Genomic DNA, 10,372 nt, shown 5'->3' on the forward strand with positions numbered 1-10,372 from the left:
TTGCACGTTTAAGAATTTTGCTATCTGAAAATAGACTAATTGACTTATGTAATTCGGTAAACTCGGTCCCTCGGTTTTCAAGTGGGAACGGAACTGTACGATTTCCACGACAAAACTGTGCACGCATTACGCGAAAGGATCTTTGATCTCGCCGGTTACACATCCGTGACAACGTGTTATATACACCCTTATCGCCAGGCGCATTTGTCTCGGGGGACCCTTTCACAAGGGGACGGATGCAGCCAGCCGAACGATTAGCGAGCAGCATCCGGCGCCGATCTAAAAGCCCCCTTTCTGTGTATATGTAAGTATCGAAGAGCCGGATTACAACCGCGGAGATTTCAGCGGCAAGCATACCGATTCTCGAGTGGCCAGAAATGGGAGGATCCCACTCGACGATGATTGACGTTTATTATACGTTCGTAAATCATCCTGGCAAATGTCCACAAATGCGTGCAACAAAAAAAATTTCCTTTAGTCTCAGGATCTCGAAAGAATCATAAATATTTCGAAAAGAAGCTCCGGTCAAAGAAAATTGGCGCAGGGCGGAGCCTAGAGTTTTCGTGCTCGGAAAAGCGCAGGCGATATCGCTTCCTTCGGGTTACCGGCCCTCTGATCAATATTAATACGTGACACCGGCGAGAGGGTGAACTGGTAAGACACACACATACACACCACAGTGTGTCAAGCGACGCATGAATTGAAAAAAAGAAGCGGAAAGAGGGGGAGGACGGAAGAAAAATTATCACGCGTTCAATCACACTTGAAATGGTGCATACGATAGATGAATAACGATAGGGCACACACGCAGTGAGTAAAGGAAAGGAAAGTAAAGTAGACCAGAGTGGGTACGAGCGAAAAGATAGGCTGTTGATAAGTGTGTATTTACCGCCAATCTAGGAACGTCCACAGCCTCGTCGGTGCAGCCCACCTCAATGGTTAAAACGCGATAGTATAGGCCCTTGTTTCTTGCCCTAACACGCAGCATGCAACACTTTTGTGTTCTCGTAGACTGGTCCACAGTACGTCATCGATAGAATCGTTCGCAGAAAATCACGATGACTACTGTCAACGATTCAGAAGGGCGCGGAGATCAGGGTTGAGGCACTCTATTCACTCACGTACAGAACAATTCGACCTCATACGTACGATCATAACACGTCCGCGTATTGCATTCTTTCAAGACCAACTGCGAGATCGCGATTTTTAGTTCTCTAACTGTTTTAGTGGTGCCCTCCTAAAGCAAGCGTAGTCCACGAGTATGCAGTATATAGAAAGTCATCCCAACTTGTGTTTCTAGTAACGTTTCCACGTAGCGACAAAACAATAACAGATTATACTGCCTTTATGTCAAACGTGTTCTAATTTCTAATAAATATTATACGAACAATTTGTTACATTAACTTTAAGCATGACATTAATCTTGATATTTGTACTGCACATGGGTTACATTTAAACTATTAATGAAAAGATATTTTCTAAATATTAATATCAATATCCATCATGATAGATATCCATTATCAGTAATATTATCGTTTTAGTAAAATATATTTAAGGCAGAATACAATAATTTTGTAGCTATTGGTTTATTTGATACATATTAAAGCCGCTTAAGAGGGCATGGTAAAAAAGTATATTTATATTTTGTTTACAGATAATGTGAAGTTTAAAGAAGGGAGACTATCTATTTAACTATGTAATATAAACAATAGTTCCATTTTAATAATTTAAAATTCGTATTTTATAATTAATGTACAATTTATCTATCAAATACACACATTACATATGTAACAACATATAGAAACATCCTCGTTAATTGAAACAAAATTAGTGACTAATAAATTGATATAACAGAAACTTATAGATTTCTGTTATCTTAATCATATGACTGAGGCACGAATGGCAAAAAATATTGTGAAAAATTATTTTTAATCATTACTAGCTTCATCTGAATCTTCAGCTAAGATTACATTGTATCCTGGCAATGTTCTTGGATCGAATGTCTTTTGAAAGCATTTTTGAAAAATGAAACGAGCCTTTTTATTTGGAGGAGATGGTGAATTTGGTACTTTGTCTTCAAATGCATCAGACTGATCACTATCCAAATTTTGTTCTTTGTCAGTTTCATTGTTACTAGATTTTCTTTTCGTTATTGTAGAAAATATAAAATTCACTAATTTCTTTTCACTTGTAGATGTTTTATTAACGTTTGTAAATACGTCACAGCTAGATGAGAAATTCTGTTTCATTTTATCTTCAATATCTTGTTCTATCGGAAGGTTACTTACTCTATTTAGATTTTGATTATCTCTGGCTGATGTATCAACTTGTCCCTTCGGTTCCTCCATGAAACATGGATGTGGTGTTTTAACATTACCTAATTTGTTATTGGATTTAATTGACTTATCTTGAATTTTACTATCAGATTTATTATTTTTCCTACAAACTCGTTTATTTGTTGCTCTTCTTTTTATGGATTTTTCTTGTGGTTTATTAATTAATGTTGTTTCTGCTTGACTATCTGTATCAGAACTCAATGTTGACAACACTAAGTTCACTTCAAAAGATTGATTTTTTAATGCGAATATAACTGGTCTAAAAAATATTAATAAATATTATATTCATTTGTATAATTTCATTTTACCTATGTCTAATATAAAGGAATTAATATTTATATTACTAGTTTTTACCTTCCTGCTCCTTCAGAGTATATACTAATGGGTGTAATTGCAATTTCTGCAAAATTTAAGATGGACCTAAATTCTTTCATACAAAAGGTAATTGCTGTTTCACTACCAATATCATATCGATCAAATTCTCCCTTTCCAAGTGCAAGTTGTGTACGTATTGTATTTGATAAACCTGTCAGAATTTTTTCATTTTATATTACAATAAACTACTTTTGTTATCTCTTAGATTTTACCTGAGACATCATCAACATAATTTCTTAATAAAAGCTTTTGTGCTGAAACTTCAAGTGTTATTTCAATTAAATGTTGATGAAAATTTTGCATTGCATCGCCTAATACTCGTGGTTGGGATGAAAGTTTGATTGATGCAGAATCCTTATTATATACAGTCTGAAAAATATAATAAAAGAAGGTAATGAAAAATGAAAATGTAAATAATTTGTTATAGATATATGATACGTACTTGTAATATTTCACAATCTAAAATGGGCAATAAATGAGTCTTAATAATACTGTTTTTATACTTTAAAATAAACAAAATTTCAGATGCATCTGGCTCTAATTTAATATGACATGTTTCTACCTGTTTGTCTATTAAATGTGGAACCTTAAATACAGTCATTGCACTCTGCAAAATAGAAACATTACTATTTGTAATATTACATGGAAATATAATAATATTTTATTACCCTCATTGATATTTTACATTTCAATGCATCATTTTCTTGTAAGTCACCATAAGCATAATATGAAAAATAACTTTGTAGAAATGTAAAATCAGCATATGCTGAATTTGCCATATTAACAGTACGAAATGATAAAGTATTTTCATGTGGTTCTATGTACATTTCATCTCCAATTTTTGATAATGCATGTATAGCCTTCGCTAAAACTATAATGCTTTATTATATATAAATTATATTTTTTAATACTTAACAAAACATAACCTACATGAAATCGACATACTTTTTACATTTGCTCCTGCTATAACACACTTCATGTTAAATTTCTTCCATAAAACTATTTCTTATAAATAAAACATTAAATAATTATTCGTAAAAAGTAACCGAAGGAATCCATAATATTATATTTAAATCAAAATAGGATACATCAAACAACTGAATTTGGTTAACCGGTTATGACAGAAATGTATGTTCGTATATCTGAAATATAAATTATTGATATACATAAATAATAATCATTTTATAAAAATAATCTACATTATAAGCAAATATAAACTTTGGGTAAGAATATATAACTCATATTTAGCGCATTGTAAAAAATAGTGGCAATTAATACGATCTCGAATCTCGAAAATCGAAGGCTTATCTGTCAAACATATTTCCAACGGTGCATTTGACATTTCATTAGCTTTTGTTCTTCACAGATATCAAATGCAATAAAATAAATATCAACGCTAAAAAATATATAGGAATTCAAAAAATATTATTAAATTCGTCATGGTGAGTACACGAAATTAAATATTAGTAATAGAAATTAATTAATTGGAATTACAAATGCCTTGAGTCTTATAATCTAACCTCACAGAAAAGTACCATAACTTCGTAAAGTTAATAAAATGAAAATATATACTATTAAAGATCCATTATATAATTTTTTTATTATATTTGCTAAAAATAATATTGGATATTTACAGCTTGTTTTAGTATTGGGAGATTTACACATACCACACAGATGTAGTAGTCTTCCAAGTAAATTTAAGAAATTGTTGGTGCCTGGTAGAATACAACATATTTTATGTACAGGTAATCTCTGTACTAAAGAATCATATGATTACTTGAAAACACTAGCCAGTGATGTACATGTTGTTAGAGGAGATTTTGATGAGGTATATTTTATTTAATATTGTTAAATATTGTTATAATTCTTTAATAATGTATATTTTACTATATATTCTTTTCATTTACAGAATTTAAATTATCCAGAACAAAAAGTGGTTACTGTTGGTCAGTTTAGAATAGGTTTGTCACATGGACATCAAGTGGTACCTTGGGGAGATCCAGAATCACTAGCTTTAATTCAAAGACAATTAGACGTTGATATTTTGATATCAGGTCATACACATAAATTTGAGGCATACGAGCATGAAAACAAATTTTATATTAATCCTGGTTCAGCAACAGGGGCATATAATCCTCTTGACACGTAAGATTTTATGTTAATAATATAAAGTAAATTTTGAGTGCTACATAATATACTTATAAATTTATTTTATTATTTATTTTATTTCATCATCATATTTACAGATCAGTTATCCCATCTTTTGTTCTAATGGATATTCAAAGCTCAACAGTTGTAACTTATGTCTATCAACTTGTTGGTGATGAAGTAAAAGTTGAACGAATCGAGTACAAAAAAAATTAAAATATGTAGGAAGATTAAAATGTAAGATATATATCATAAATCGAAAATGGAATTTCACAATGAAATTCAAGATTAATCTGTGTATAATCCATATAAAATATTACTTGTATTACCATTTAAGCATTTATATAAAAATTTAAATTATATAATACATTTGATATAAATAAAATGGAAATACAATATATAAATTGCGGCATAATATTTTTTTTTAGTAAATATAAATCATACTTATATAACAATTTTTACTTTTTCATGGTATGTATTTATTCAAAAAACATTCATTTTTCATGTTACATTCATTTAAGTAAAAGTTGTCATAATCAACTAAATTTAGTACCATGCTTCGTGTCACGTATGCTTATTTACGTTCATTTAAGTGTGTGTATAGACATACATATTAACGTGCCCCACTTCTGTGATTCACTGAAATTTCCTTGTATTAGTATCCGAATTTTACATTTTCAACTATTCCTTTTTTATATATTAATTTTATTTGTGCCTGAAATGTACTGATCAGACGTAAAATTCTCTAGAATTACGATAAAACACGAAATTAAGCATAGGCGTAATACAATCAAAAATTTAATTTAACTACATACACAAGTTTTTGTTTTTTAACGGTATTTTTTTTACATAGATTTGGTCGAAAATTGTCTTTAATATCAGAATTATACGTAGCTAGATATATACATGAATTTTTACAATTTCAGCAGATTCTAGCTATAAATTGATTCTTTAAAACTTAGGTTTCTACGGGGCCGAATTTTTTATTGATATAAATCAGGAAAAGGAATATGATTTACATATAATTGATATGTTAGTTCATATATTATTAATATTCAGGTTTAGAGCAAAGCATTTTCTGGTGTTTGTTTTCTTCTTTTGTATCTATGTAGTATGGTGGTATATACGCCTGTGGGTTTTATCTGTGAAAAAAGAGGACGTGCATGGGCGCTCGTACAAGGCAATCAGATTATATACATATATCCCAAACAGTAAAAGGGGGCAACAGAGCACTATTACGCATGTGCAAGGGACAAAGAGGGGAATTTGAGACCGACCCAACAAAAGGGGCCCACTGATCTCTGCCGCTTTAGTATTAAATCCCAAACGATTTTGAGTAGAAGGTATTAGTTTTGTGTCACAGATAGTTTGCTTGAAGTTCACGTTAAAATGACAACAACATTATTACGAACTGGTCTACGATTCGTAATTTCCAACAGGTGTTTTAAAAAAAGAGCTATTTCAGCTTTATGCTGTGGAATATCAGAAAAACAAAATATTTTACTAAAGTGCAATCAGGTAATTTTCTTTGTATATTGCAAGAAAATAGTGAGTTTAATTTATAACAAATTTCTAATCAATTACTTTGTTTTAAAACACTTTGTATTAAAAATGATGTTAATATGAAGTAATAAAATATTAATAAATAAAATAAGTCATTTTAAAAAGTTATTTAGACGGAAAATGTTATTTAAAAAAAAATAATTATTATATTTTGAATCGCAGGTAGCAAATTTTTCAAATTTAAAAAAAAAGGATATGTTTATTGAATATATTTAAATAATTTATATAATTATTTTCACCTCTTTCAAATTGTTTTGGAAGATCTTCAAGATTCAAGGGTAATATTACGTATTAGTTTTATAGGTGTAAAATATTATAAATACATAATGTTGTACTCTAGTTCGTGCATGTAAACATATGTACCGTATATGGATAAAGATAATTTATTTATAGAATTTTTAATTAAAAGGAATATTAAAACTGTACTAATGTTATTAATAGTAGAGTTACATATCTTTTTAATTGTTCTAACTTATTAAAGATAAATTAATTTTTTTTCTTTCTTTTCTTAATCCAGACTCTTTTTGGAGTCTATTTTTAGGATTTCACGTTGCATCGGAGTTCATTGAACGTATATATTTATATTATATATTTACGATGCAATGTATTTATACAGTGATACAGTATCGTAATCTATTTAATTAGATATAATGCAGTTGTCATAATCAATAACAACACACAATTATTTTTAAAACAACCTTTTATTTATTAAGGAATGTATAAACTAAATGTTTTATTTTCAGTATTATAAAATATCTCCGCGAGCGTGTAGTACAAGAAGTGTGCATCAAACGGGTATCTCAACTTCTGTAAGCGAACAAGAAAGTGATAACGATTCTGACACCGAACAAGAAAAAGTAAGATACTGTTTAAAGTTTTATTATTTAAGATGTTGTAATACAGTAACAATCTAATCCCAGTTATTTATTATTTTTTTTAATATGTGGTAACTAATCATTCAATAAAAAGTTATTTAGAATATTTTTATTTATCAGGGACAATCGCTTTTCTGGAGAAGGAAAATACGGACACTACATTGTCATTTGGATATTAATAAAGACGGAGTTATCAGTCACGACGATTTTATGTTGTTCGCAGAAAAATTTTCTGACTTGGGACACTTAACTCCAGAATTAAAAATTGAATTCAAAAAATTAATGAATGTAAGTCAGTCTCTTTTTTATGCATTCTGTGTATCAAAATGAAATAGTATATAATACTTTTAAGTTATTTATTTATATATAGGAGATATGGGAAGAACAATGGGGAGAAATTAGTCCGTATAATCTTATTTGTATCGAAAAATATTTGAAGAAAATGCAACATGTTCTTAATGACTCATCATTGAAGAGAAAATGTCATTATTTTTTGCCATTTTTATTCAAAGTATGTTTTTAAAAATATGCATTTATATAAATTAACCCATTGAGGACGACATACGATTCGCAATTTCTTTTTGTGCAACCGACGATATTTTGTGACATATAGATTTCCAAAATGAGTTAAGAATGCATCAGTAATCGTACTTACGATTGTTTGATCATCAATTATTTCATCGGAATCACTCTCATTTTCACTTTCTACTAAATTTCTACTAGCGATTTCTTGACTTGTTGAAGGCGTACTTAATTGCAAGACGACTGTTACAGCTAAATTGCGACTCCAGAAAAGAATTCGAAAGATTTGGTCTTTACAAAGATCAAAACATTATTACGAACATTATTACCAACCATCCTTGAAAAATGTTGTGAAATACGATACATAGACGTAGGAAAATAAATGACGCGGCGTATCAAGCGTCCGTACGACACGCGACGTGACGGTCCGTACGCTGCACGAACCGTGGCTAGTGGAAACGAAATGAGAAACCGTACAGTGTACAGACGCCGTCCCAATGGGTTAATATGTGTTAAAATATATTTTCAATATATCATTAAATATAAAATTGCAGGCAGTGGATAAAGATCGAAGTGGTGAAATTTCTGTAAAAGAATTTCAGTTATTTTTCCAATGTTTAGGACTCACACATGATGTAAGTAGAATTGCACATTCAATTTTATGATTATTAAAATGAAAATTAAATAAATAAATTGATTAAACTGAAATATTTATTATAGGATGCAGTTATTTCCTTCAGTCATATTGATACTAATGATGATGGTAAAATTAGCTTTGAAGAATTCATAACATTGGGTCGTGAGTTCTTCTTAACAGAAGATCCAACAAAACCCAGTAAATATTTCTGGGGTCCTTTAGTAGATTAAAATTCTCACTGCAATCCTATAATTTGTGATAATACAATACTATATATTAATTATTTTTATAATGATAATTTTTTGACTTCACTTGTAAGACATTTGAGTTATAGGATATAAATTTTATACTATAGGTTAATTTGTTTACCTATATACAAAAAACTGTTTAAATAAAAAGACTTATTAATGTAATGGGTAGAACTTGTATGAAACTATTTTTGTTAAAAAGTATAACAGTTTAATTACAAATATAAATACTCACTTTTACAAATACATGTAATTGTATGAAAATAAATAAACCAATTATTTAATTACTTTGATTTCCTAAGAGAAAAACCTTCACCAGTGAATGCTTTAAATTCATCTGGGTCTTTTGCCTATAAACATATAATTGGATAAATATAAAGTAACATACAAATGACATTTCAACTTACCTCTTTATTATTAACAGGTTTACTAATGCGCAAGAACGTAAGTGTTCCTATTTTATAATCATAATCTGGTATTCCTCTAACATAAGCCGGTTTACTTGTAGTAACTTCTGGTTTTGCAAAATCTCTACGTTTTTTGCCATCTAATCTATTACCTTCTCCTTTGAATGGCACAAAACCAGATGGTGCTGGCATTAAATCTGCAGGATCTACTACATTTTCATCCTTTTTAGTCTCTTTTTCTACATATCCCAATGGTGGAGCAAATTCAACGTTCATATCACATTCTATGATAGTGACTGCTGGACCTGGTCTTGTTTCCAAAACACACATTTCATATATTCTTTGATTGTATTTTATAGCAATAATGTCACCTGTTGTAAGACAAGCAAAATTTCTTAATCCATTTTCTAAAACAGCTTTAGGATTTGTGATATCTAAAAAATCTTCGGATTGTGGTTGAAAACGTGAAAATGTTGCAACAGGTAAATTTACACTTTCAACATTTATTAATTCTCCTTCTTGTAATAGAAGATTATACATCATCTGTAATCATATTATGATAATTGTACACTGATTTGGGCTATATATCAATCTAGTATTCTTAACTAATAATACAAAAATGAGGATATAAACATACCCAACAAGGTAAATAAACTCTTCCTTCGTCCGCAACAAACTCTAAAACTCCACAATGAGTAATTCTATTCGTTTTTTCATTACTTAATCTGAATAACATAGGAAATCTAATATTTAATCTTGTGAGATGCTCTAAAGCTGAGGGTGGCATGATTACTGAAAAGCAACAAATTATAATCTTTTACTTGTTCAGTGAATAAATTACAACATGTTCTTTAGATATATATACTTTTCCCTCCACGTTCTACATCTCGTCGATATGTACCCGGTAACATTGACACAGAAAAACATCTATAGTGGTTGTTGAAAGGTCTGACAATCTCCGGAAACATGTTAAATCCAAACTGAAAGTGAAAAGTCATTTTAATCGAAACAACATAACCTTATTTTATTAAAAGAAATCATCGAACGGAACATATTCCGTCGTTGTTTATCGTTTCTCTCTCAGGTTTTCTTTACCATATTTATGTATTCGTTGCAGTACTCTTTCGGAGACTTATAATTAATAGAATTTTTTTAAAAGCGTGGAAATTTGGATTTACTTATCACTATGACATACGCATAAATACATAAACAGACACAACTTATGCATATCTATCAGAGGTGAAGAAATATCGATAGTATA

General features: G+C 29.9%; 5 protein-coding genes across 15 annotated transcripts in view; 2 read left to right on the forward strand and 3 right to left on the reverse strand.

Annotated features, from left to right (window-relative positions):
* LOC122565815 (GTPase-activating protein skywalker) overlaps positions 1–1,249 on the reverse strand; it is a 46,411-nt gene extending 45,162 nt beyond the window's left edge. For 3 of the 5 annotated variants that reach the window (XM_043722186.1, XM_043722190.1, XM_043722187.1), the window contains exon 1: positions 890–1,249. The gene's annotated coding sequence lies outside the window, so the exon portion shown is untranslated. The remainder of the gene's footprint in view (positions 1–889) is intronic. The other 2 variants (XM_043722189.1, XM_043722188.1) reach the window with 1 other exon arrangement.
* A 448-nt stretch (positions 1,250–1,697) lies between these two features.
* On the reverse strand, positions 1,698–3,798 carry LOC122565817 (cell cycle checkpoint control protein RAD9A). 2 transcript variants are annotated; one of them, XM_043722191.1, is made up of 6 exons: positions 3,657–3,798; positions 3,380–3,582; positions 3,154–3,318; positions 2,924–3,080; positions 2,691–2,862; positions 1,698–2,595 (listed from the first exon to the last, which is right to left on the reverse strand). In XM_043722191.1, exons 1-6 carry the CDS (start codon positions 3,688–3,690, stop codon positions 1,929–1,931), a joined length of 1,398 nt encoding a protein of 465 aa, XP_043578126.1. In that variant the 5' UTR covers positions 3,691–3,798; the 3' UTR covers positions 1,698–1,928. The 2 variants fall into 2 exon arrangements, with proteins under 2 accessions (XP_043578126.1, XP_043578127.1); XM_043722192.1 differs by lacking the exon at positions 3,657–3,798 and having other exon boundaries at positions 3,397–3,536.
* Positions 3,799–3,800: 2 nt separating this feature from the next.
* On the forward strand, positions 3,801–5,263 carry LOC122565821 (vacuolar protein sorting-associated protein 29). Of its 2 annotated transcripts, XM_043722205.1 has the most exons (5): positions 3,801–3,934; positions 4,078–4,153; positions 4,348–4,539; positions 4,621–4,856; positions 4,958–5,263. In XM_043722205.1, exons 2-5 carry the CDS (start codon positions 4,151–4,153, stop codon positions 5,073–5,075), a joined length of 549 nt encoding a protein of 182 aa, XP_043578140.1. In that variant the 5' UTR covers positions 3,801–3,934; positions 4,078–4,150; the 3' UTR covers positions 5,076–5,263. The 2 variants fall into 2 exon arrangements, with proteins under 2 accessions (XP_043578140.1, XP_043578139.1); XM_043722204.1 differs by lacking the exon at positions 3,801–3,934 and having other exon boundaries at positions 4,013–4,153.
* A 744-nt stretch (positions 5,264–6,007) lies between these two features.
* LOC122565820 (sarcoplasmic calcium-binding protein) lies at positions 6,008–8,838 on the forward strand. Its single transcript, XM_043722203.1, has 6 exons — positions 6,008–6,377; positions 7,166–7,279; positions 7,418–7,585; positions 7,668–7,808; positions 8,374–8,454; positions 8,540–8,838. Exons 1-6 carry the CDS (start codon positions 6,249–6,251, stop codon positions 8,684–8,686), a joined length of 780 nt encoding a protein of 259 aa, XP_043578138.1. The 5' UTR covers positions 6,008–6,248; the 3' UTR covers positions 8,687–8,838.
* LOC122565819 (ubiquitin recognition factor in ER-associated degradation protein 1) lies at positions 7,211–10,367 on the reverse strand. 5 transcript variants are annotated; one of them, XM_043722201.1, is made up of 6 exons: positions 10,207–10,367; positions 9,977–10,091; positions 9,749–9,903; positions 9,112–9,654; positions 8,940–9,054; positions 8,513–8,702 (listed from the first exon to the last, which is right to left on the reverse strand). In XM_043722201.1, the coding sequence occupies exons 1-5, from the start codon at positions 10,207–10,209 to the stop codon at positions 8,989–8,991; spliced, it is 882 nt and encodes a 293-aa protein (XP_043578136.1). In that variant the 5' UTR covers positions 10,210–10,367; the 3' UTR covers positions 8,513–8,702; positions 8,940–8,988. The 5 variants fall into 5 exon arrangements, with proteins under 5 accessions (XP_043578134.1, XP_043578135.1, XP_043578136.1 ...); XM_043722199.1 differs by lacking the exons at positions 8,513–8,702; positions 10,207–10,367 and adding an exon at positions 7,211–7,229 and having other exon boundaries at positions 9,977–10,109; XM_043722200.1 differs by lacking the exons at positions 8,513–8,702; positions 10,207–10,367 and adding an exon at positions 7,833–8,404 and having other exon boundaries at positions 9,977–10,109.
* Positions 10,368–10,372: the final 5 nt, after the last annotated feature.

Source organism: Bombus pyrosoma, linkage group LG3 (assembly GCF_014825855.1).
Source record: "Bombus pyrosoma isolate SC7728 linkage group LG3, ASM1482585v1, whole genome shotgun sequence".
In the NCBI taxonomy this organism is placed as follows: domain Eukaryota; kingdom Metazoa; phylum Arthropoda; class Insecta; order Hymenoptera; family Apidae; genus Bombus; species Bombus pyrosoma.

What these genes read in the sequence shown, in the direction of transcription:
- LOC122565820 (XM_043722203.1), top strand. Translation starts at nt 6,249, where the DNA reads ATGACAACAACATTATTACGAACTGGTCTACGATTCGTAATTTCCAAC. An exon ending in CTGACACCGAACAAGAAAAA is followed by an intron (nt 7,280 to 7,417) that starts GTAAGATACTGT and finishes TTTATTTATCAG; the next exon opens with GGACAATCGCTTTTCTGGAG. An exon ending in GTTTAGGACTCACACATGAT is followed by an intron (nt 8,455 to 8,539) that starts GTAAGTAGAATT and finishes TATTTATTATAG; the next exon opens with GATGCAGTTATTTCCTTCAG.
- LOC122565821 (XM_043722205.1), top strand. An exon ending in TTAGAGGAGATTTTGATGAG is followed by an intron (nt 4,540 to 4,620) that starts GTATATTTTATT and finishes TTTCATTTACAG; the next exon opens with AATTTAAATTATCCAGAACA. An exon ending in GCATATAATCCTCTTGACAC is followed by an intron (nt 4,857 to 4,957) that starts GTAAGATTTTAT and finishes TCATATTTACAG; the next exon opens with ATCAGTTATCCCATCTTTTG.
- LOC122565819 (XM_043722199.1), bottom strand. Translation starts at nt 10,109, where the DNA reads ATGACTTTTCACTTTCAGTTTGGATTTAACATGTTTCCGGAGATTGTC. An exon ending in GAGTTTATTTACCTTGTTGG is followed by an intron (nt 9,655 to 9,748) that starts GTATGTTTATAT and finishes ATATGATTACAG; the next exon opens with ATGATGTATAATCTTCTATT. An exon ending in AACCTGTTAATAATAAAGAG is followed by an intron (nt 9,055 to 9,111) that starts GTAAGTTGAAAT and finishes ATATGTTTATAG; the next exon opens with GCAAAAGACCCAGATGAATT.
- LOC122565817 (XM_043722191.1), bottom strand. Translation starts at nt 3,690, where the DNA reads ATGAAGTGTGTTATAGCAGGAGCAAATGTAAAAA. An exon ending in TAGATTGTGAAATATTACAA is followed by an intron (nt 3,081 to 3,153) that starts GTACGTATCATA and finishes TATATTTTTCAG; the next exon opens with ACTGTATATAATAAGGATTC. An exon ending in TACTCTGAAGGAGCAGGAAG is followed by an intron (nt 2,596 to 2,690) that starts GTAAAAACTAGT and finishes AATATTTTTTAG; the next exon opens with ACCAGTTATATTCGCATTAA.